The sequence below is a fragment of the Poecilia latipinna genome, unplaced genomic scaffold, assembly GCF_001443285.1.
Source record: "Poecilia latipinna isolate Pla-1442-1.1 unplaced genomic scaffold, P_latipinna-1.0 Scaffold237, whole genome shotgun sequence".
NCBI lineage: Eukaryota > Metazoa > Chordata > Actinopteri > Cyprinodontiformes > Poeciliidae > Poecilia > Poecilia latipinna.
In genome coordinates, this window is record NW_015112853.1 from 632,951 (window position 1) to 658,918 (window position 25,968).

The 25,968-nt window shown below is 41.7% G+C and overlaps 2 protein-coding genes across 4 annotated transcripts in view; one reads left to right on the top strand and one right to left on the bottom strand.

The window, feature by feature from the left end:
- fam184b (family with sequence similarity 184 member B) overlaps positions 1-15,857 on the bottom strand; it is a 43,839-nt gene extending 27,982 nt beyond the window's left edge. For 2 of the 3 annotated variants that reach the window (XM_015032323.1, XM_015032322.1), the window contains exons 1-3: positions 14,293-15,857; positions 4,270-4,458; positions 980-1,627 (exon numbers count right to left, since the gene is read on the bottom strand). In XM_015032323.1, coding sequence (XP_014887809.1) covers positions 980-1,627; positions 4,270-4,458; positions 14,293-14,442 — 987 coding nt within the window. In that variant the 5' untranslated portion in view covers positions 14,443-15,857. The remainder of the gene's footprint in view (positions 1-979; positions 1,628-4,269; positions 4,459-14,292) is intronic. The other variant, XM_015032324.1, reaches the window with a different exon arrangement.
- A 662-nt stretch (positions 15,858-16,519) lies between these two features.
- ncapg (non-SMC condensin I complex, subunit G) overlaps positions 16,520-25,968 on the top strand; it is a 16,658-nt gene continuing 7,209 nt past the window's right edge. The window contains exons 1-14 of the mRNA XM_015032326.1: positions 16,520-17,425; positions 17,685-17,792; positions 18,519-18,755; positions 19,050-19,278; positions 19,503-19,648; positions 19,753-19,837; positions 20,297-20,489; positions 20,581-20,730; positions 21,856-21,996; positions 22,766-22,889; positions 23,083-23,172; positions 23,922-24,110; positions 24,185-24,295; positions 25,378-25,497. Coding sequence (XP_014887812.1) covers positions 17,685-17,792; positions 18,519-18,755; positions 19,050-19,278; positions 19,503-19,648; positions 19,753-19,837; positions 20,297-20,489; positions 20,581-20,730; positions 21,856-21,996; positions 22,766-22,889; positions 23,083-23,172; positions 23,922-24,110; positions 24,185-24,295; positions 25,378-25,497 — 1,923 coding nt within the window. The 5' untranslated portion in view covers positions 16,520-17,425. The remainder of the gene's footprint in view (positions 17,426-17,684; positions 17,793-18,518; positions 18,756-19,049; positions 19,279-19,502; positions 19,649-19,752; positions 19,838-20,296; positions 20,490-20,580; positions 20,731-21,855; positions 21,997-22,765; positions 22,890-23,082; positions 23,173-23,921; positions 24,111-24,184; positions 24,296-25,377; positions 25,498-25,968) is intronic.

The window sequence follows — 25,968 nt, forward strand, 5'->3', positions numbered from 1 at the left end:
GCAAAAAGGGCCGGGGAGAGGGGGGGGGGGGGTGGGGAGGGGGGGGCGCAAAAAAAAAAAAAAAAAAAAAAAAAAACGTGAGGAAAGAAGAGAAAATAAAGATGACTGAGGGAGAAAAAGGGAGTTCAACTGCAAATATGACACAGATGCAGAGCGCGTATTGGAAGAGGATGGATGAAATGTGGTGAGTCAGGGAACTCTCCTGCCCGGCACTGAGGCTTTAATGGTCTGCTGCGAGGGCTTATGTCAGCGCCGTGCCAGCTCTCTCAGGGCTTCTTAATGCTCGTGCGGGAGGTGGTAATGGTGGTGCTGCAGTGCATCTATCCTGCTCGAGCTACTCATTAGGAGACAGTTGGCACAGGGAGCAGCACTGAGGCAGCCCCACCCCCCACCGCCTAACGTTTTACTTTGATATCACTTTTTCCCCTCAGACGTTCTGGTTCGTGATGACAGGCAGCATGTCCGTGTTTCTTTGCACATCTGCGGGGGCTGAAATGATTCATCGATTCATCGTGATGAATCAATTATTGAAATAATCGTCGTCTAATTTAGCAATCAGTGAATTGATAGCTGGAGTATGCAGACTAAAAACAAATGGCCATTTGCAGAAAAAACATATTCAGAGCACCAAATAAGCCACAGACTGTACAAAATGTAAATACATTAGAGATAAAAACATCTTTTTCTGTCAATGTGCTTTACCCCAAACTCCTCAAGTGACCTAGATTTAGCTCCATCTGGTTCACATTCACAATACTAGGAATGCTATATCGTTGCATTTTCTGTAATAAAAGGTTTACCTTGTTTTTTGAAGAAGGAATTTAATTATTTGTTTATCTGTTTACGTCTTTCTAGTATGAAAAACACCTTAAGCGTTAAAATTAAAATTTGTAGAATGAACGCAGCATTTCTTAAAGTCCAACTCATCAATTAATCGCCAAATTGATGACTGAAATACTCTTTGGGTGCAGGACAGTACCTGTATTCTCTCCTGAAGCTTCACTGTGTTCCTTTTGCTCTCAGAAAGCCTCTCCAGGTGACCTTCGACCTCCGCCTCGGCCCGCTTCACTCTTTCCCGCAGCGCGCTGTGCATCCCCTTCTTCTCCTCCTCCTCCCTCTCCTCCCACCTCTGCCGCTCCTCCCTCCACTCCGCCTCAGTCTTCTTCCTCATCTGCTCGTTCTCCTCATGGAGGTCGTTCACTTTTTGCTCCCACTGCTCCCGCTCCTCTCTGACCGCTCGCCTCTTCTCCTCCTCCGCTCGCTCCCTCTCCTCCTTCAGGATCCGCAGCTCCTCCAGGAGGGCTTTCACTCTTTCCAAGTCCTCCTGCTTCTCCTTCTCCTCGTCCTCTCTTCCCCTCTCCTCCTCCCTCCTCGTTTTGTCCTCGTCAGCCAGTTTCTGGAGCTCCTCGCATTTGGCGTACAGCTCCTGGATCTGCTCGCCGGCGGTCATCAGGTCTTTGCTCAGTCTCAGGCTCTCGTCCTGCGCGGCGCTCAGGTCGGCCTTGGCCTCCAGGAGTCCTTCCTCGGCAGCCCGGAGTTTCTCCTGAAACTCTTTCCTCAGCTCCGCCTCGGTTTCGCGCTCCCTCTCCTCCGCCTGGATGCGGAAGAACTCAAAGTCTGCCTGAACCTGGAGGGGCAAAGGATGAGAGAGTCAGCTGCACTTCGCACAACACACCTTTTGCTGCGGCAGCATAATCTCACCCCGAAACGTTTTCAAAAAGCCAACCTTTAATTTGAGTGAATTTAGTCGGTGGGAAGAAAAATAACCACATTAAGGAAAAAAAAAAAAGAAAAGAAAAAGAAAATCTCCAACACCCACTGTTGGAGAACTGCAGCAAATAGAGGAGTTATCATGTCTCCATGACAACCATTACATGTTATCTACAAGGCAAATATTGCTTGGGGGGGAAAAAACATCTTCTGTGTCACCACCACAAATCTGCGAAACGGTTACTGTTTGATTTGGTCAGACGAGACTAAGATGGAGATTTTCAGCAACAAACAAACACTCCAAACGGATTTGATGTGAAACAAACTAATTTGAGGAGAAGAACCTCAGTCCCACTGCCAAGTAGGGGGGAGGCCCTTGGCACCTTGTTAGGATCAGCCCCTTAGGAAAACCAGATTGTATCCAGCTTATATCCTCTGCCAGTAAAATCAATAGAGGTTTGATTTTACTGAGCACCGTTACAATATCTGACCTGGAGACATGAAGGAGCTTTTCTCTACATGAGAATGTTGTGATAATAAGATACAGAGGTGGTCAAGCTTAATCATAGATGTTCATAATGTAAGAACTATGGAGACTGTGGAGCAAACAGCATGGGGACACTTTGAAAAAAAGCCAGGCTGTTGCCATAAAGGCCAGCTGGGAGGAACGTGGCGACATTCACACAGTACTGATTATGTGGCAAAAGATCATTATCAGGAAGCACCACTGAGACCAGGCAGGTTGGAGCCTCATTTATTTCCCTTCCATGGAAATCTGACTGTACTGAAAATAGCTTTTTCCAGATAGTTGCTGTGGAAATATAAAGGTATGCACAACGAGACCGATTTGAATCCAAAAAGATTAACTATTTATATGGTAAGCTCTTAACATCAGTTTTGCTTAAAATGTGCAATGTGCAAAAAAGTTTCTTGCTAGATGCTGAAAAAAAATATCAGTGTGGTAAACAAAAGCCTGACATTAACTGTGATGAAGATGCAGACAATCCTGGTTGTCTTCTGTCTGTTTCACCTCATGTGTGTTAGAGAAGGAGTTGGGCTGTAAACCAAAAACCTTTCTCTTGGCTAAAATCTCCCACTCTTGAGGCAGAATTTGGTCAGATGGATCCAAAGTTCTAAGAGATAAATTTGGTACAATAACAACACAATGAAAATCACCCTATACTAGTACCCAGTGAAGCATGGCGACGGCAGCATCATGCTTTGGGTTTATTTTTCTTACGGAGGAACTGTGCTGAGGTTAGGCTACTGAAATTGGGTCAGAAGGTGGTTAAACAAATATTAGTTCAAGGCTGGAAAATACTGATGCAACCAGGTTATTGTACCTTTTATATTTTTTTCCATTGCTGATTTAAAAAAAAAACAGTTAGTTTACATGACTACTTCTCTCCACCAATAATTTATTGAAGTATACAATTTGCTTGCACAAGTTGAGCTTGTTCAACTCGCTGCACACACTAAGGTGCACACAATATCCTACAGAAGGAATTCATCATGCCGTAATGTGTGCATGCTTCGCACAGTGGACGATGTGAAAGATGATTGAGAAAGTTGGTTTATTACTAGGGGAATCTGCGATGGTCTTTAGACGCCTCCTTGTTGAGACTTAAAAACTCTCTCTGTCTCTGCGTTGTGTTCACCTCGATCCCTTCTGCCGCGCTGTGTGTGTAATCAGACAGATTGTTGATGCTCTCAAAGCCTGTGGCCCTCAGGCTGACCGTTGAAGCAAGCACCTCCGCCCAGCAGTCTGTGTCAAAGTATTGTCTAGCTTAGCCGCTGTTTCGACCTCTGAAGTATTCAAACTCTCCCCTAAAAAGACTTTTTTTTTTCTCCAACGTGACACTCCAACAGATTTTCTTCAGTAGGACATGTTTGTTGCATTAAAGTTTGGCAATTAATGACTGAGCCCAACCATCTTGAACTGACTAATTAAAGTAACATTTAAGTAAATTTAGCTGTTGGTTGTCGGTCGGGCAAATTCAGCTGCTAGTGAAAAAATTGAGATTCTATACCTTTGTAAGAATGATTAGCATTTTCCCAATTAGTACCCACAAAAATCCTTGTGTCTCTTTGCTACCTTTAACATTTAAAAAGAGTAGTGTGAAATGTTTAATGTGTTTGGTTTTGTGATTTCACAGCACCAGAACAGGTTTGGCTTGATCTTAATTTAGCCTTCTTCTGATTTAACAGAAGAAGAGAAAATCTAAATATAAAAACAAAGATGACACACAAAATATTGCAGTATAGCATTTTCACTTGAACAGGGTAACGAGAGGTTTTATGTTCATTTTTAACTTCAATATTACATGATATTTATGGTTTACAGGAGATTTCACTGGACAATCTGCAGCATGTCTTTAAGAATGAGGTTTTAAATATATTTTCTGAAGAAATGTGTCAATATTAATCAGATGAACATCTCTAGTTATGTAGACATTGCTGACCGACGGCGTAACGTAAGCGTGGCGGGACCTCTAATGCCAAAGTTGTCCCATAAGCTGTTTCATTTAGTTCAACAAAAAGGAGAACAGGAGGACACACCTGAGCCCCAACTCGCTGCTGCTCATCCAGAGACTCCTGTAGCTCCAGGAGGCGTGTCCTTAAGACCGACCCCTCTCCTTCGTGGCACGTCTCCATCAGGATGCGGTGCAGCTCGTCATGGTGAGCGTGGCTTAAGGCCTGCAGGGCTGCTTCCTGCTCCTCATTCCTCATGTTCAGCGAGTAAATCACCTGGAAAGTGTTTGGAGAAAACAAAAGAACAACAACTTTAATGCACAATGTACTTTGTGTCTTGGCTTCATTTACAAAAGGAGAAATCAGGACTCATGGCAATCCCAGTCAAATATGCAGGAAAGCAAAACCAGACGACCTAAAATGCGTCATGACCTTCTGTACAGATATATTCACTGTCCTGCTTATTTAATAAAAAGGAAAATAATAACAAAGAGTTTGTTAAAACACATGTAACAGCTTCTTTACTAAGGGGTAGTAATGTTGGGTTTGGTGGGGATTTTTTTCAACATGTATTTTCCAAATGCACCTCAGCAAATTCAACTCTCCCAACTGTTTTAACGTAACTTTCATTACAAACGTTTGTGTTAATGTGTTTCCCAGCATACAAAAGGTAAATAAAAAGGTCATTTTTATATAGCAGAGTCCTGTTGCATGTTTAGTAGCACACAGATTTGCCAAACCAAAAAAGTCAAACCGTAAAGCTTCCAGTATGCTGCTAAACCTGGAGTAAACAAATGTTGACAGTAGCTTTGGTAAAAGAGCAAAGACTTTGGTTAAATATTTGTCAGTTTTTAAGTTTTATGTTTGGTCAGTTACTTTTTAAAAACAAAATAATAATTTTTTAGAGCCTACTTTTCTCTGTCAAATGCTCTGTAATTGAGTTTGTAGACAGTTGGTGGGGATAAGGACTGGACTGACTTTGATGAATCCTCCACAACCGGAGCCAAGCAGCAACGGGGAGGAGAATAATGGGAAAAAGGTCATTTCAACAATTACTAAAAACCTGATTCACTGTGTTGTGCTGTTGCTGCAAAGGTCCAATTTGCGAACACTATTTACAGGTTATTGTTCAGACTCAGCTTTGATATTTTTGCACATTCTCATGATGTTGAACTCATCAGGTTGAGGCTCAAAAGATGACTTCAAGAACAACCAGAGCAAGTTACCGTCTGATACGTAGAACGGGCTAGTACTTCCAGAAAGTCACATGTCACCGTCACACTAAGACATACACAACAGAGGCTGCATGCTATATGTAAATGGAGCCTCATCACCAGCATCAGCCCATTCTGCTCCCCATGTTTCTTCACTAAACTGTCACCAGCAAGAACAAACTGATAAAAATTTCACACATAGCATCCAGGATAGCACACCTTCCCACTCCCAGCCTGACTGACACAGCCTGAATCACACAGCCACCAAAACGCCACAGGAAACAATCCTGACCGTCCTCTGAACTGGTCCTTCCCTTTTCTCCCATCTGGCTGCAGAACTTCAGACAGGAAAAAGGCTCATCCAGTTTAAGAAAAGTTTTCCCCCTCTCCTGTGACAATCATCCGTTCCCCTGCATTCTACTGCATCATGTTACCTCTTGTGATGTGTGTGAGAGGATGGATAATAGCAGGAAAGAAAAGCTACTTTATGCAGTACCTGGGAGAATACGATGATTCTAAGTTATGAGCACAGGTGTAAGTATTTTTAATTTCATTGCTGCCCATTTCAGCCCAAACCTTAGCCAGTGCAGGCCTGATTGTGTAACACTCCTCACCTACAGCACTAGCTAACTGAATGAGGCAACACATTAGGTGAAGAGATGCAGAAATTGTTTGGCATCAAGCAAAAATAACCCAGAACTAAAATCAAATGTTTTTGGATGTGCTGCATGCTTCTTTTTTTTTTATTTTCACTTTTTCCCCCCCATATCTATGTTCAGTTACACGAGCAACAATGACAAATGTTGAAGACAAAGTTCAATATGGGTTGCATTAAATTACCCAATGGCGTTTTATTGTGTCCTGAGAAAACTCAGAATGAATGTCCATAAAGGTGGGCATATTTTATTTATTTATTTATTTATTTATTTATTTATTTATTTATTTATCAGAGCTCCATTTCCTCAGCGGCCACTACCAGTACTCTTCTTAAACTGACCCTAAAGAAGGATCTCAATAATGAAATAAAACAGCTCTCAACAGTTTAAGCAGTTTCCTTGACAAACTGTATGTAGTATAACTCTGACCTTGTCAGCCAGTACAGTCCAGACATCTAAGTCTGCGTACATGTCTGTCGTTTCTCTTCCCTAAATAGAGGATTATCATCCAACGTGCATAAAATATGGCCTATTTCTCGCCACGATTCATTTTAACCTCTAAGCAATGTCGCCAGTGTCATCATGATCTCCTGGTGACCCTTACGTCTCACTTACCCACTCATAGAGGTGTGTGTATGTGTGTGTTTGTGTGCGCATGGACACATGAGTGTGCGCAGGAGACACATGGGCTCATATTTTATCCAGACGCCTCTCTGTCTGCAGCACGCCGCTTGCGCAGCACTGCCGGACATTCTCCCCGCTCTGTGTGGAAGGGTGGCATGTTGCCACGCTCCATCGCAAACACATTCCCGCTGCCTTCCCACAAACATGAGCAACGCAAATAATGATGTGCAAATGTTCTTTTCCTGACATCTGACGGTTTTGTCAAACAGACACTGGTGGGGTATGTGAGCTGGTCTTTCTCTTTCCCCTCTGTGCCAAAAATGTTTGCTTTTTTAAACTGTGACTTGTGCCATTCGGAAATGAGATTGTCTTCTGAAGGGGTTGTGCACGGTTGTCCTCACAAAGATGACTGTTAGGGCAAAGAAATGGGAAAGAAAAGAGGAAAGTTTGACAGAGATTTTTCTCAATCCCATTCATTAACTCTGTCTTCATTAATATGCCGGTTTAATAGCCTGGAGTCTTCTGGGAAGGTTCAGTTTTCAAAATATTTGGAGGACTGCTGCAGGGATTCATTCTCATTCAGCTGCAGAGGCATCGGCGAGGTCAGTCACTGACGTCAGCTGATGCAGCCTGGCCCATGGTGTGCAATGGAATCTGCCCTGGGGTGGTAAGAGGGTGAGGTCATGGATTTGAAGACCACTCGAGTTGTTCAGTGCCAAACTTGGAGGATCATTTGTTTTATACTATCTTATAAAAAAAAATATATATATATATTTTTCACAGTTACTTTACTAGAAGCAGATTTTTTGCACACGCATAAATATATTTATCCGTCCTGAGCACCCATAACGTCGATAGACATGCTGTGGTTAAAGCCAAGCTGTAGCGTAGCTCTACGCCGTCACTTCATAACCAAGTTTAAGTTGAAGTTGTAAACAGCAGATCTCAGCCACTTACACACTCCTAAACAAAACTGTTACAGCATGCAATGCAAAAATGCTGCAATCACAAGGTTGCATTAGTGTGCACAGACTCAAGCTGTTGCCTTTTTAAAGCATCTTGTGATTTATTTTCAGCAATCAGTCTTATTGGGTAACTCTTGCCATCAATTATATTGAACCTGATAATTAAAACATCCCTCCCAATGGAGTCTTCCTGACATTTGGCTATAACTCTAGCAAGTTAGGCTGACACAAAAGTAACTCTGAGAAGCATGGTGGTGGAAGCATGGTGATGTGGGGTTACCTTTCTTCAGGCAAAAGTTAGGTTTTTGTTGGTGAAGACGAAGATACAAACATTTCCAATAATAATAATCAGTATTTAATCCGATTCCAACCGTTCATGCTTCTGCGAAACAATTGGCGATAGAGATGAGTTTCATTTTTCAGCATCACAGTCCAAGACCAACCACAAATACTAATCAACAAAAGAATGATATGAGGAGAGACATTTTTTTTTTTTTTTTTAAAGAGGAAATAAATGTTGTAATGGTCTAGAAAACCTGTGAGGTCATCTGAAGACATAGGCAGAAGGTAATAATTTAATAAATTAAATCATAATATCATTATATCAAAATGTGTATAATGTCCTGAAACATTTAAGTGTGACAAAAAAAAAAAAAAAGCAAAAACAGAAAAGAAAACATGCTGGGCAACTACTTTACACAACACTAGCCAAGAATAAGATCGGTTTTATGGGATCATCTGCAAACTACAATTATTAAGAAATTAAACCACTGTAATTGTCTTGTACTAGAAAAAAAAAGTAACACATTTATACAGTATTGATTACCCCCAAAACATGCATTCAACATTCTGTTTTACTAGTAAAGATGAAATTGACTGTGGATATTTTATCCTTTACTCTCATATCTAAATCTTATGTATTGGATGGGTTTTTTTTTTTGTTTTTTTTTCTTGCCATGCTGATGCTCGTACCAGTTGTTCCAAATGAAAATGCAAAACCTGGTACTTTTGAAACGAGGCATTTTCAGTTTAAATCTGCAAACACTGGGCATGGCAGCCTGGCGAGAGAGCGGCCTCCTCCTACTGTAAATCCACTCTCCGGATCCCCGTATTGATCCTGCCAGTCGATAGTGTTATTCATGTAGCCTCACAAGCCAGTGCCCTTGCTTATTCACAATAACTTCACAGTCAGCAAGGCGTGGAAAACAAATCTGTCTCCAGTGTGCAGGAGAGCTGAGACACTGCAGCTGAAGAAGAGATGATCTGACTGGTTGGTGCACAGAAAAGAGGTTAGTAAAAAAGACAGGAGAGCATCCACACACACACACACACCTCCACACATATCGCACAGGGTACTGAGTGTGCTGGATTACAAAGCAGTGAGCACTGTGACAGTAAGCTCAGGAAATCCAAAGACAGATTTAAAGCTGCCAATCAAAGAAGGGCCCCGTATATGTGCACAAAAGCCGACGCTTTAAAAAGCTGCTGTTGATCTCTGTGAGTTCTGCCAAATGCTGAACCTTTCCACGTTTTCCTCATGTCACAATCACAAACTTCAGTGAACTCACTGAAGGGGTTTTTATAGCTGATCTAAATCTAATCAGTCAGGCATGCATTTTTATTCTGAAACCCCTAAATGAAATGAAGACCAACCAAAAGTCACCTAATCAATAAATATGACAGGCCAGACGAGGAAATTGTTATTATTAAGCAGCCAAGACACTCCTGGTAACTCTGAAGCACCTGCAGAATTGTAAAGAAATAAAAAATAGAAAGGCACAAGGAGTTATATTTGCACTTCTCCATAAGCAACGTATGGGACTCAGCAGACATGTTCAAGATTTGACTTAAATCAAATTTTCTGGTGGAAAATTATCATTGCATATCGCTCCGAACCAGCAAACAGTGATGCTGGGTGATGGCTCTATTCTGCTGTGGGGAGAAGACGGTAGCTGGTCAGAGTTGATGGGGTTGAATAGAGCAGGATCTCCCATCTACACTTCTCAAGGCACACTGCCCTGGATGTTTTAGGCATTTCTCTACTTCAGCAAACATTATTTAACCGACAGCTGATTAACAGGCATTTGCTGAACTGCAATCATTTGAATCAGGTGTGTTAAAGCAGGGAAACTTCTAAAACTGGAACAGAGAGCAATTCAGGAGGAAAACTTAGTAGAGGCTGCGAAAGGATTGAGGCCGGTGCGGAGGCTCACATTCCAGTCGGGCTACGATCCTGAACACACATTCAAAGCTACAACCGAAGAGTTTAAATTACAGCATGTCCATGTGTTAGAACGGTCCAGTCAAAATTTTCTCTTCATATTTAATGTTTGCGCAAAGTTTAAAAATGGTCCACATTTTCCCTCGCATCTGTGTTGATCTATCAGATAAAGTCCTAAAGAAATATATTGAAGTTTATAGTTGTCGCATGACAACACATAAGAAATTTATGAGGTGCTTGTTTGCGCGCACACGCGTGTGCGTGTAGGTGTGTGTGTGTGTGTGTGTGTGTGTGTGTCTGCTTAAAGTTGTGTGAACATTCACAACAGCTGGCTTCAAATGGTCAGCTGGCACTGTCTTCCCACTGGCTTGCTCCGCCATGTAAACACACTCCAACTGGTTTATCTTTAGCAGCACCCATTCAGGCGGGACGGAGAGAGAGAGGGAGGGGAGGTCAGGGATGGAGATATGGAGAGAGGGAGCAGGTGGGGGGGGGGGATATTGTGAAAGTAAAGCATAAAGGCATTGAGGAGGAGGGAGACGGAAAACACAAGCAGACAGTGTGTGTATAGCTTCATGCTCCTACACATGTAGGTTATTAAATATATAAAGTTACCAAGGCTGCCCCATTTCCTGCTTCCTCTCCACTCGACACCCTGCCCTAAAACACACAAATAAACCATGCGTCACGCTGCAGGCATCCCAACACTCTCTTGCACCAAATATCGGATTTGATGATTCTTATATTTCAGCAGCGACAGGTTTCAAGTTTATTCACTGGGGTCATCTGAAGTAAATCGACTCAGGCGTGGCGTGCACAAAGTTTCAAAAGAGAGAAACAAGTCGGCCCCGAAGAGGAGAGGAGAAGAGAAGAGAGCTGAAGGACGGAGCTGGACGAGCGCAGACACAAGTGCTGACCTTTCATCTGTGCCATCTTTGCTTGTGTGTGTGTTTGGGTGAGTGTGTGAGAGGAAGCCTTGTAAAACAACATACACGTTACTCGTGGACACACACTCGCATGCACTTTAAAGACAGAGTTGCGCCCATGAGGGAAGTGCACAGTCATCAGTAATTGTCGTCGTTCAACAAGCAGCGGGTCGTGCCCTGCTTCTGTAAGCATTTTTGTGGAGAACAGAGCGGGAGAATCCCCCCCCTCACGTAACAAGGATTAGTGTTTGAGGAGCTGAGCAGATACAGATGCTGCTCCACTTGTACCAGCTCACTGACACATGGAGAAAGACACACAGCGCTAAAGCTCCTAGCCGGTTATTTTTATGTAGTTGAGAATTTATTCGCGATAAAACCGTCGCTCTCTCAGTCAAAAACAAGTCCACATGCCTCTGGTGGCTTCACACGAAGCACATGACAACTGACCAGCGGGGTTTTCGGAATATTTCTTGTGTTTTCCTTCCATCTTTCTTCACATTTTTTTATTTATTTCTGCCCTCAAAGACATTTATTTCTACTTTGTACGGCCCAAATATCTGAGTTGAATACAAGAAGACTGGATATTTGACATTTATAATCATTATGAGCACGGCCACTGATGGGGGATGTTCAGTTGACCCGGGCCCAAGGTGGGGACGGCCTAGAACAAAAAGTACTTTGTAAAAAGCAGTTATGTTCTGTAGGCGTATGTGCATGAGAGTACTTCTGGCAGTTTTTAGAATATAGTGCTTTTAATATTTGTCATGACTGGCATTGTTGCATTACACTAAACATATATTTGCATGAAAGAAATGTACATATTCACTACAAGGCTTATAAGAATGGCATAAACCTAAAAAAATCTATTCTGCAAAGGTACAATAAGAACTTTTGAAAAATCTGTGATCAAATTTATATATATATATATATATATATATATATATATATATATATATATATATATATAAATATATATATATATATATATATATATATATATATATATATATATATATATATTCACAGATATATATGTATTTAGAAACTTTGTCATTTTTAGGATTTGCGTCGCCGTTAGTTTTCTGCAGCAGGACAGCGGTGTCCATCTCCAGTCCTCCAGGGCTGCTAACATTTTGATGCATCCCTTCTCCTGCACACCTGACTCAGATGAATGTCTCATTGACAGGCCTCTGCAGAGGTGGAGGACTGAATGCTGATAAGGGAATTCACAGATGAGATTCAGGTGCTGGAGAAAGGATGCATCTAAAAGTTACAGGACGGATTGACTGGAGTTGGGCAATTCTGATGCAGAAAAGGTGGAAAAAAAAAAGCCAACATATGGAGCAAATAGGAATATGAATCATGTCTTTAAATGGTAAATATCAGAACTGTCAGCTGCCCTGATTACTAGACAACCTGTAATAATACCCATGTTGTCAGGCTGATGTGCTCCATTTAAATAGCTTTGAATCCTTAACAATGGCTTCCTACAGAACTATTGTATTATCTTCAGCAAAAATAATTGTCATGCTAAAAACGAGTCCATTCTTCCCAACAGTTAACCCCACCATAATTGAGTTTACAACACAGCCTATACCATTGCCAGCAACACAATGAACTTCAGAGGGGAGGATAAAAAGAAGCCCTATCGCTCACAGTCAGACAGAAAGCAGTTCTTCAATAGCTTAAGTAGCAGTTATAGTAAAAAGTAGCGCCAAGGTGGTAGTTTAGACACTGTGCAATGCCACTGTGCTGCCAAACCCCTCACTGTTTCAGGTGATTTAAGCTTAATGTGGCATTTACTCATTTTATGAGCACTGAAACCAATCCGACGGAAAATTTTAAACAGATACCAGATCTGTACCTGATATATTTGTGAAAACAGTTATCGCTGTTATTTATTGCTTCAGCTTCACCATCCAAGCTGGTCTGAAACATCTAAATATGAACATCTGAAGCATCTTTAACGTGTCAATGAAACTGCTCATCTACTGGGATGTTGACGTACACATCACCCAGGTCTACGGGAAAACATCTCAGAAAGAGAAAATATATAGTGAGTAACAGCTGTTTAGATATAAATGGAAAACCGGTTCCAGGTGATGGAAAAGCAGCAGTAACAGAGATAGCCACTTGTTAAGCTAAGCAGAATAAGATCTCTGAAAGCACAACATGTTCTAAGTTGAAGACGGTGGGCGGCAACAGCAGAAGACCAAGGTAGGTATACTTTTGTAAGCTACAAATAGGAAAACTGGGCTAAAATTCCCAGACATTCACCAAAATAGGACACCAAAGGATTGGGAATAAGTTGTCTCATCCGATTATAGTCTGCAACATTCACATGGCGAACTCAGAATCTGGCATTTATAAACATTATGAAAGAATGAGTCCATCCTGTTTCTTTAACACTGTCGAAGGCTCACTTTACTCCAGTGTCCTGCATGGTCCTGATGTCCGAATCTAAAAGAGCACCTTTAGGGAAGGAGAGATTTGCATTATAGACAAATCTGCAGCAATTATGTGATATTATCCCAACATGGACTAAGATCAATTTCTATTAGATTCTTGACATTTCATTTGAAGTTTATAATGCCACAGAAAAAAAAAAATAAGGCAGTTCTGGTGAAAAAAGCAGGACTGGGATGGTGTATCTGATAAAGTATCTATAGTGTAATCTATCAGAAGTTGTTCTTCCACCATAAGGACAACTGATCATCTTTGTTCTTGTTCTCTTGTGATGCAAATGACCCACAAAAAACACAAAGCAGAACTAACAGTTGCCCCCTTTCTTTTTTACAAACATTGTAATTTGTGAAACCTTGAGGAGGAAATCCATATTCATTACCTGCTGTTTTTATTATTATTCGTGAATACAGTATTTTTTATAGTGGGGGGGAGGGGGAGGTGTACTACTTGATAGTATCTTACCAGATAAAAAATGTATGAGCAGTTTGTTTGTTGGAGTCAGGGTTATTGATTTCTTCAGATGTGTGCTTCTTTTGTCTGTTCTGGATTTTTGTATCAATACTACAGTGACATGAAGCCTTTGGGGCAAGGCAAGTTCATTTATACAGCACGCAACAAGACAATTCAATGTGCTTTAGTTGATGAAAGTCTAAATCACACAGCAAGGGGTACGGAGATAATCCACAGAATCACATTTTTACCGCGGCTCCCAGCTCGATGGAGATCTGCAGCCTACACCTAAAGCTCCTGGTGATCTATGTCAGATTACTGTCAGTCACGAAGCCGCTCCAACCTGATCCAAGTTTCCCCGACATGATGTGGCTGAACATCTCCATCACCTTTCGCACTGTAAGCCCACTGGCACAGCATTTTATAATGTTTTTCTGACTGCGTGCATGTTTTGCAGTGCAACATCCGAAGGTGTGATACTGAGTCAGCCGTCGGATCACGCTGTCAGCCCGACAGATGGGCATCAGGCGGCGCGCCTCTCTCTCCCTCTCCCTCTCTCTCTCGCACGCTGTCAGCAGAGGATCTTACCTTGGTGAGCTGAGCGATCTTCTTGCACATCTTGTTGTGCATCTGGTAGTCATAGAGCTCCTGCTCGATGGTGGCCAACTCTGCCGCAGTCCCGTTCACGGTGGAGCCCGGCCCGGGGGACTGTGCAGCCTTACCGGCGCTTGAAGCCATAATAGAACCCCCCACCACCTCTCTCTCTCTCTCTCTCTCTCTCTTTCTCTCTCCCAGGGGAACTTCCCAAGACCGGAGGATTGTCAGAAATGATCCTTCCGCCTCGCGGATGAAAAATCCCACGGAAATCGTGTCAGCTTCCTACTCGCGCATCTCATCCCTCCGCGCGCAGGTCCTCTCTCGGCATCTCCAGGAATCCGGCGGTAGATCGTCGGGGCTCTCCTGGTGCGTTCCGGTTGCTGCCCCGCTCTCCTCCTGCTGGCCGCCCGGTGATCGCGGAGGTCACACGCTGGAAGTCCATCGGGGACGCGCTTGCGCCAGCCGAGCCTGTCCTGTTGCCAGCAGATGTATATATTTTTCCTTATTCTAACAGGGAGGATGAGAGCGTACAGTCCGACCACCTGTCTGGGGGCCGGGGCGGAGAGGGGCGTGTGTATCTGTGGAACATTACCGGAGACAGCTGCTGGAGAGGCTCACTGCTGCAGTGCTGCCCCGCCCCTGATCGCTGTACGAAGGGGGGGAGGAGGAGGAGGAGGGTCTCCGGGGTCCGTGTGATCAGTTGGATAAACATACACAGAGACTATAGGAACACCGAGACAAATATATGCATTGTAATAGCATTTAGCAGAAAACACCCCCAGAGGAGATTTATGGTGGCCCAGATGGGAAAGAGCAATGAAACAGTTTGACAGAACACAGCAAATCCGGGGAAATTGATGATATCTCAGTGTTTTGAATCTCATTTTTACTCTAGGGATATCTTTCAGTGAAATGTAAGACATGCACAGGGGCGGCTACAGTTTACAAAAGGGGTGACCATTTGGGGGTCCGTGCCCTACTCTAGGGTGGCAAACCAAAACCAGAAGCCAGAATCTCCTATGCTTTCTTACTGTTGGGGTCATAAATGAATCAAAAATACACTCATGTTGACAGAGGAGAAAGCCTCATAACTCAGCTCTCCAGTTAACGAAATACCAGTTTTAACAGTTGGAGGGTCATCTGCCAGTGACCACTCTTTTTGTTTTACTGGCATGTGACTGATCAACTCCTGTGCTCTGCTGCACCTCCACCTATGATCAGCAGTGCCAACCCTTGCAAGTTGCAGGTGCCAAAATGAGTTTTGATCCACACCCATGCATCTATCTATGCCCCATGGTTTTACAAAGGGTGGGCTTCTCTTCCCTGTACAGCACATTCTTGGGTCCACTTAATCCAACCGATACTGGAAAACCAGCTGGCTCCAAATGTTGGATCACAAACTGATATGAAGAAAATTAAACAATCTGAACAGACTTGGGCAGAGTTGTCTAGCATAAAATTTATCTCCAGTTAATCTGTGATGATTAGCCCACTGACAATCCTACATGGAGTCCATAGTATAAGACAGCCAGCAAACTTACTGTGACACCCATGCTGCTCCAGCCCACCGTGGATGTCCCCTTGGTGCCACCAATGCTCAAAACACACATGTGCTATAGGTTGTTCACCCCCCTCCCCTAGAACTGCCCCTCCCCGTATCCCTTGGTCTTTATTTAAGGTAGCCTCTGAACGATTGTATTGAGAAATAGGAATCTCCTTGTAGATGTTGATAAATCATTTGTTCTCCCTGTTTCTCGATATTTCAGTGTATGTAACACAATATGCCAATAAGTCTTGAGAAAAGTTTTCTCTCAAATCACCATGAAGACCTTTTAGTGAAATGCTAGAAAGCATAAGTTTCTGTATGGAGCTTAAGAGTAATGCAGAGCTGCTACACCCCCAAATCTTACTGCAAACTGCTGGTCAGCTGGCTATGAAAAAGGGACAGCTGTGGTGTATATATCAAAAGTGTGTCAATCATCAAATTTATCAAACTAACACTTATTTTTAGATTTACAGCAGCAAGCTTTGAGTGGGGTGTTTATCAAGCTGAGGCGGCATGCTAATTCTCGGTTACTCGGAAAGGAGCAGAATGTGTGCAATGATAAAAACTGACTTTAAAACCACATATGATTTTTTTTAAAGAGTGTGTTCCAAATTTTTTTACAGAGGTCTAAATAATAAAAACAACAAATCCATCACATAGACTAGATCAATGTAAATAGGATAATAACGTGTTATCTTTGCTGCAGCATGAATACATATTGCAGTATACAATTAACAATTAACTAAACCAAGGCACTAGTACAACAAATACTATCAAAACAGGGTTTTATATATAAAATGTGCATCTCTGGGTGCAACTCAAGCAGCAACAAGACAGAGGGAGCTTGAAGGGTCAGAGGCGTCTCCACCATCTGTTCAGGAGCTGAGTGAGACGTGCTGCAGGAGCAGAGCTTATAGGACGCTGTCAGACACTCCTCATTCTCTCTCCAGGAACATTTTGAACTACTATCATCAGACACACATCCAGCAGCAGTGAAAATAGAACCACCAGACTATAACACAGCTTCCTACCTCAAATTGTTAAAATGCTGAACTCCTGTTTAGACTGTTCACGTGACTTACATCAACATTTCATTACATAGTGCAGTTGTTTATAAGTTCTCGGTGAACGTGTTTTTGGCTACTTGTGTTTTCTGTGAGCTACGTGATGATATTTTACTGTTATGTGGAATTGATCCAGGAAAAAACATTTGCTTGTTTTATTGTAGACATACAATACAATTGAAATGAACTGATTTTAATTTATCATTATCTGAATAATGGATGGAATTACATTCAGTACTTTCCCCAAGAGTGGCAGTTTTGGCAAATTCAAGATGATTTGTAAGAACATTGGATATCAGTGATGCAGAGGCATAGCTTTGCAGTATAACTATTACAACATAAAAAGGGAAAAAGCGCAGGAACAACCAGTATGTGCAAACTCACAGTTAGAGCCTTCCCTCCCATCCAGCAGGTGGCGGTAGAGGCCTAGAGGCTTCATAGAAAAGGAAACTCACCTCCTACGGTTGAATTTGAAAACAGGCGGCAGTTTTGCGACTAGAAAGCTCACAGCAAGGTAAACGTATAACCCTTTTAAGATTGATAGCCGAACCATTTTCACGTAACATTAAACTTATGTTGTAGTAAACAAAGCTCGGTTTGTCGTGAGGGACTTGCTTTTTGGCTCTTGTTTACGTGTAAAGTGTGTCGGTCATCTAAACAAACAGACTGCTGCTGTGTCGGTGCTGGAAAAGAAACGTTGCTCTCTACTTGGCAAAACGCCTGCTGTTGTTTAAACGTGTTTTCATGTTTATGTGATATTTTTTTGGTGTTAGATGACTGCGGACAGTGAGATAGAGCTAAAGGAGGCGTTTCAACGGGCTCAAAGAGGACACAACAACAAGGCGAAGCTGGTGGCGAGCCTGAAGAGTCGCTACAACAAGGTGCAGCTGCTGATCGTGCTACCTGCTAAACGCACCTTTCTCTAATATACCTGTTTCAAATAAGCAATGCCTTGCTTGAACCTTTATAACCACACACTTCAATAGATTTTATTGACAACCTTATGTCATAGGCCAAAATGCATGGTTTTCCAAAACATTTTACAAATAAAAGTGCAACGACGGGGCTTTAGAAGTTGCGTAATTTGGTTGCAGTTTAATTTCGGATGGTCTAAGGCGTTTTGCAAGAGAACATTAGGGAAGAAACGATGCCATGAAGACAAAAACAAAAAGAACATAGGTCAGGGACAGTGTTGTGCTGATGTTTGAATATGTTAAACCAGCGATCCCCAACCCTAGCCTGCATGTTTTAGATGTTTCCCTACTTCAGCACAACGATTCAAGTGTTTGTATTCCCTCTTTAGCATGCCTTCAGCTGCTGCTAAACTCTGTTAATCACCCATTCATTTAAGCCAGGTGTCAAATAGCAAGGAGGAACATAAAACATGCAGGACACTGGGCCAGGATTGGAGAACTCTGTGTTGAACAAAATCCCAGATTTTGGAGATCACACGGAGTGCTGTTCAATCCATCCTCTGAACAGCATGAAATGAAGTTTGTGGTTGATACTTCAGCAAGACAGTGTTTTTTTAATTATTATTATTTCAATCCAAAATACTGTTTTGCTTCTACTTGAATGTTTGTCACATGTTTCACTTCCTCCTCCAGCTCGAGGACAAGACTCTGTTCCATGAAGAGTTTGTCCACTACCTGAAGTATGCAATGATTGTGTACAAACGAGAGCCTGCTGTTGAAAATGTGATCGAGTTTGTGGCCAAGTTTGCCACAAGTTTCCAGCCTCCACCCAACGCAGAGAATGAGCAACAGGAAGAAGAAGAAGAAGAGGAGGAAGAAGATGAAGATGATCATCCGTTTCTGAGTTTCATCTTCAACTTTCTGTTAGAGGTATTAAGCGTATATGCCTACATATTCTTCTTGACCTTTATCAGCACTCAGCAGTATAAGATTTATCTAAAAGAAGACTTTCAAATTCCAAATTTAAAAGTGTAAAAAAAATTAGTAATTGTATTTTACAGATTAGACCTTTTTTGAGGACATGAACCGCTACCACCTAGATGTCTAAATGACCCTTCACAGTTAAGATACCTGCACTGCCAACCTGATGTGACATGTGAAACTTGTTGTCCTTTATTTGATAGAAGCTGTTTGACTTTTTTCCCCCTCCATTTCTCCCTTCAGTCTCACAAAGCCAGCAGTCACGCAGTGCGTTTCAGAGCGTGCCAGTTGATCAACAAGTTGCTGGGCGGCATGGCGGAGAACGCCCAGATCGACGACGACCTCTTCGACCGGATCCACCAAGCCATGCTGGTCCGTGTCACGGACAAGTTCCCCAACGTGAGGATCCAGGCTGCTTTAGCGATGACCCGCCTCCAACAGCCAAAGGATCCCGACTGTCCCACCATCAATGGTTTGTTTTTTTTATTGTTTTACTTGTTAATCTTAAATCTTGTAAGTATTGCACTTCAGAAAGTTAAGCACCCAGTTTTGTGGCTAATTTATTATGTATCTGTTTTTTTTCTGCTATTGTACATGTCTTGATAACGGTCAATCTTTGTTTAATCCAAGTTTGTGATTCCTCTATTTGTATTGGCCCATCAGCTGTCTCATTCTTAGTCTCTTCTGTATTTTCAGCTTACATGTTAATTCTAGAAAATGACAGTAACGCTGAGGTGCGACGTGCCGTTCTTTCCTGCATTGCAATGTCGCCACGGACTCTGCCTAAAGTTCTCAAACGCACTCGAGACATTAAAGAGAACGTCCGCAAGCTGGCCTACCAGGTACACATGCAGTCAGTCAGCTAAAATATGTGTGTTGGTAAAAATACTGGGAACTCTGGTTTCTTCTGTAATTTCACCTTTAATTTTTCTGTCTTTGGCAAAAGGTTCTCTCTGAAAAGGTTCACATCAAAGCTCTTACCATCGCACAGAGAGTCGGTCTACTGCAGCAAGGTCTCCATGACACCTCAGGTAATGTTTTGTTTTTTCATGGTTAAAAAAAATAAAATAAATCTCCATTGCATCAGAATGGCTGTGGCGAACAGATAAAGTCTCGCTTAACACTTTGACACAATGGTATCAGTACGTATTAAAAATATCATCAGGGTTAGATGTAAAAAAAAAATATTTTTAGCCTTCTCAAATCTATTAAAAATCTATCAGGTTGATGATTAATTTAGCTTAAATGGCACCTTTTAATATTTAAACTATCAGTGTATCGAAACCAGTTTGACCTTCTGGTGAAGTTTAAGTTACAAGACGACAATAAGTAAAAACATGGAAAATATCTTTTATTGATTTTATATGTATATATTAAAAAAAAAAGAGTTTTGTGCACATTGTAGCTCATAAATAAACTTAAAGGCCAGTAGTTTCAGACGAGTGTGTTTGTGTTAAATCAGTCTTTTCGACTGGCTGTGTGTGTCCCAGAGTCGGTGAGAGACATCGTTTGCAGTCGCCTGCTGCCGGCGTGGCTGCTTCGGCTTGACGGAAACGTCATCGAGTTGCTCCATCGGCTGGACGTGGAGAACTGTGCAGAAACCGCTATGGAAATCCTGAAGGCCATCTTTAAAACGATGCCAGCCGAAGAGCTGCTGCAGAACAGAGCACAGCTCGACGACAGGTGGGCTCTCGGATTTCCTTCTTTCACTCGCGCCAATTTAAACACCTGCTTTCTGACATAATAAACTAATAAAGTTTTGATTTAACAACAGGAAGGTGATCCCGGAGGACTCTTTGACCTGTGAAAATATGCTTTACTGGAGATCTCTGTGCGAGTTCCTGAAGGGTAAAGGAGATGATGGGGAGGAAATGCTTGAACAAGTGCTGCCAGATGCTGCAACCTATGGCGACTACCTCTTTGGGTACGTTACTAGATAAGAGATTCACAAAATAAGTATCGTGCTGTCAATATTTTGCATTTTCAAAGTTTATTCTAAATGAGTTTGACAAAGTCAGTGGATTTCAAAAACGTATAATCTTTCTGATTTGGTTGGACCTTGTAAGATATGAAGAGATGCACACGGAGAAGTACAGCCAGTCGGTAACTCGAAAAACCCAGTATTTTTCCATCAAGTGAATGCACCATGGATCAAAAGCAGCTGAAGTCACGCTATTGGTGGAGGTGCAAACAGTAGAATACATAGCATAGGAATTGTGGGAAAGAAAGTTGTACAAAATGGTGGCAGAGGACTGGATGAACAGTGGCATGTGATTTTTTTTAATTTTTTTTTAATTATTATTATTATTTTTTTTTCTTTTAAACATGCACAAAACTTTTACAGATTCAGTACAAATCTTGTTCTTCCTTCTGTTATATTTGCTTTGTGGAAACTTGGCTGCCTTTAAAATTAAAACACATTTTCCAGCTATTACAAAGAGATATTACCCACCAATGACTGCAGAACACAAATGAACACTTTTGAGCTTTATTTCTAAGGGCTGTAATCGATTTTTAAATGGTTGCTTTTGATTTCCATTTGGCTGGCGTCTCGGTCTCCCCCTCTAGAGTAACATCTTGTGCCTCTTTGTATCAGATGCAAAGAAAAATATGATCCTTTGTGTTTTTCTTGTATGTAGTTAATGTTGTTGCTACTTTGACACAACAAATCTGAAAATTAAAATTTCTATGACAATGTTGTAACCGCAGGTATCTGAAGGCAGTGTTTTCTGAAGAGTACTTTATGTATGTAACTGTGTGGATAACTGAAGCATTACTATTTAATTTATTTAAAGCGTGCCTAACCATTTGTGTGTGTTTTACTCACTTTTTATATTTAAGTGTGATTTATTTATTTATTTATTTTTTAATAAAAATGTGGTTTTTTTAGCAGCCAGGCTTGCCTAAGATGCTTCATACTTCCACTTGCAAAAAGCGACTTACTGCGTACTACTGCCTTGCTGGTGTGTGTGTGTGTTTGTAGAGAGTTAAGGGTGGAGGATGATGCTACTGCTGGAGTTTAACTGACTCTTTGCTTTGTCTGCTGTAGCTACCTGAAGGCGGTGCCTGTGCTGACAGAGGAGCAGAGGGCTGACTTCAACCAGCTGGAGCTCGTCATGACCAAGGAGTTCATCTCCCAGCAGCTCATCCATCTCATCGGTTGCCTTGACACCAACGAAGAAGGCGGCAGGTAAATCCAGAGCAAAAATATCTGGATGTAATGCCAAACTGAATCTTTGTCTATGGATAAACTGATGAATGAGTACAAGGATGGATGAAGCAAGCAGACTGGATGTAGATGTACAAACTAAAGTTCAGTTTCAGTTTATCTATCATTTTATCCATTCGCTCATCAATCTCTTCTTTTGTAATTTTTGCAAAACTGGTCTTCCTGAATTCCCCCAACAAAAAATGTAAAAGAAACCAGAGCAATCAATAAACTCCAATTAAGGGTGCAAAGATATAACAATTTGAGCTGATATTATTGCTGTTGATCAATAAACGATATTTACTGATGTGTACATTATCCTAGACTTTCAACATTATAAAAAACGACCACACCACTTACGTTGCTTCTCTGCCTCAAGTAAACACTCCCACATGTCCAGCATCCTGCACTGGAAAATAAACATACGCTGTTAGTATTGACCCGTTTTTACTTATTGGTTTATTGATCTTTGAGAGGGTATACTTGCATTATTATGCCATTACCTGAAAATGGCCTGAAATAGACATTATCGCAATAACTTCTGTCTCGTCCATCCATCTGTCAGTTTGTTCTTCCATTGTTTTCAAAAGGAATAAAAAAAAAAATCTATAGAAACTCTGAATCTGTTGCTTATTTTTACAGTTTCCTTGCAAATATTTTGTCTTAAATTACTTGCATACTTGGATGCAGACATACTGTGTCATAACTTTCTGTATGATGATATGTCGGACTAACTGAGTTGTGTTTGTAGGAAGCGTGTTCTGGTGGTTCTGCAGGAGATGCTGGCTCTCACACAGACCCCGTCCTCGCTGGTGTCTCTCCTCACCGAGAAGCTCCTCGCCCTCATCCCAGACGACCAAAGACGCATCCAGACCGTAAGCCGGACTTTGACTTTAGACGACGAACATTTCCATCAATTCAGACGTCTTGTCAACTAAAGTAGATTCTCAACAAGAGCCAGTTAGTCGAAAACGACAAACGATGCAACACTGACTCCGGTGTCTCGGTCTGGCTGTTGAATCGTCACCTCTCCGACTCGTATTTAAAGGAGCTGGCTTTCTTTAACAGGTGGCAGAAATCATTTCAGATGTGAGAGAACCCATCATGGAGGCCAGTCAGCCAGTGGATGAGAACAGGAGCCGCCGGCAGCAGGTCCAGGTGGGCTAGACATTTGCCCAGATTGCATAATTGCAGCAAATTATACAGCCGATTTTTTTTTTTTTTTTTTTTGCACAGGTGAAACCATCGCCTGATGGTAACATTGTAACAGATTCGGACAAAAACACAAGTGTTTATTTTTTATTTTAACTCGTGTACTTCATGTGCTGGTGTGATTGTATATTTACTGCTTTTTAGGACTGCAACTAACAACCGTTTTAATAATCAATTATTCTATTGATTCTTTTGACACTGATTAAAAAAAGTCATTTGACACTTTAGCTTATTTTACACAATATTAGATATGCATTCAAAGATAAAGAGAAACAAACGAGTTCCCTTTTTAAATAAGAAAGAAAACGTGTTCTCGGAAATGCAGTAGCATAGCATCACTTTCATGTAGAACATGTTTACAAACTGAGAAGATATATTTTATCTTAAATGCCAAATATGAATTAAGTTTTGGCTTAATTTCTGCTCTGAAGGAGCTAATCTTTCAGCAAATGGCCCTTATTTAAGTCTGTATTCTCTAGTTATAATTTAAAGTTACAATTGATTACTAAATTAGTTGACTGTTATCTCAAGAACAATCGATTAATTGTTTCATCTCCACTGTTTATTGGTTTCAATTCAGTTGTAAGCTTCTGGATGAGTGGGGGGTTGGGCAGATTTTGTCCACTCTCCTAGTTAACTCCAGCTAAGCAGTGACTCGACTCGTCCTCCTCTTCCTCTCTTGCGGTTCCCTCCAGCTTGCAGAGGTGAAGGTCCGCCTCATGGAGGCCAAACAGGACCTGGAGGACTGCATCGCCGCGCAGGACTTCAGTCGAGCAGCAGAGCTGAAGGACGCCATCGCGGATCTGGAGGATCAGAGGAACCAGGTCCTGCAGGAGATCTCGGAGAGCAGCCAGCCAGTCGACAGGGAGGCTCTCGCCGAGAAGGTGTGCGAGGACACGAGAGGATTCGCAGCAGTCATGAAAGATGGATAAAAATGTAACACAATATTCTGCGACAGAACGACCCAGAGACTCTCCTGAGGTGTCTGACGATGTGCGCCGAACTGCTGAAGCAGATGAACATCAAGACTCGGACTGGTCCCACTATAAGCGCCTTGATGTCATCACTGGTAATTAGTCTGCATTCGATTCATTCTGGTATTTATTTGACCTACCTTCTTTCCAGTATTTTATTTTATTTTTTTCATTTCTTGCTCTTTTTTTTCTTGCTTGTTCTTCCTTCTGAACGTGCTACCTCGATTTCGTGCTTCCTTACAATGTCACAATTCCTTTCTAAGTCCTGCTCACTGCAACATTAGTAATTGATTAGAAATCTGGGATCATTTCACAGTAAACTTTTGTATTTCCAAAATGACTGAGATGTGTTCAAAGTGGAGTCTGGAAAAGTTTTAACTCGAGGAACGTCAATCACGTGAGTAACAATCACAGAAACCAGGTCGCAGAAAATTTGTTATTGTAGTCGATTCAAATTCCAATAAAGTCTTCGCTCTGCGTTGTTGAAGCTACAGAGCTGCCTTACCAGACCGTAGCTCTTGATGACTGGACTGAAGCATCCCTGACTTAGCGTCTCGTGCGGCACTGCTAAGTTGTTACTGGAGTAAAACGGTTCAGGAATCGTTTTTGGCAGCTGCTAAATATTCCTCAAACGTTGTGCCCATCATTTAACAAACATGCTCTTCAAAGTGGCTCCTCCAAGATGACGGAGTCTGACTCCGATTCCTTCAAAGCAGCAGAGGGGCTAAAAAAAGAAATCAAAGCAATTCAAGTTTCCCTGCTAGAAGTGGCTTTTTTTCGGGGGGGAACTGTAGAAGTCAAGGCATCAGAAAAATGTCAACTTTCTGAACTTACTGCAGGTCTTCAGAGTAGATGACAAAAACACGAGAAAGCAGAAGGAAGGCGCAGTTAAGAGTTAACTACAGTTGCAAACAGATCTTAAAAATAGCATCTGTGTAAGACGGTTTTAAAAATACTTCCTCTTCAAAAAGGAGAGAACCCAAAATATCTCCATCAAGAATAGAGATGGAAGAAAAATATTTCTCCTTTGAATCAGTCTGTCAAAACGGGTGTTAACTTGGCTGAATGTTTATTCAGCCTCATTTTATCAATACCGTATTAATCCGTTGTTGAAATTGCAGAATTATAAAAAGCAGAACTGTGGTTCACGTCTCATTTCCTTTGCTTTTCCTCTCAGGTCCTTCCCTCCATAGCGAACGCTCACCCTGCTGTTCGCAACATGGCCGTGGTGTGTTTGGGAACCTGCACCCTGCACAGCAAGGAGCTGGCCAAAACCCACATGGTCCTCCTGCTGCAGGTGAACTCATTTCTGGACAGATTCTAACCAGAGTGTGCAGATGGGTTTGGTTTTTGTTCTTTTATTTGAAGCTTCTGATACTTGTGTTCACAACAACTGCTGCTTCGTTTTTCTAGCAACAAATCCTTCAGAATGGCTCAAACGTATAAAGTTAATGTAAACCGAAATGAAGAGATATTCATAAGTCTTTGCTTTTTCACACTACAGCCACCAGCGTTAGGTCAACACAAAGAAGCACATAATCATGGTGTCTGCCCATCCTTAAAAAGTCTGAAATTTATGTGTCTAAAATTAAAACTTTAAAGTGTCTTAAATTCATTAAAAAAATGTAAGTGAACCTTAAATTCAATTTTAGATTTTTATCATGAAATATACTGTCATCTCGTAGTTTTTTTTTTTTTTTTTCTCCCTTTCCGGAATTTTTCTTCAGGCAAAAATTTTGGATTGTTTCGGTTTTTTTTAGGTGGGTTA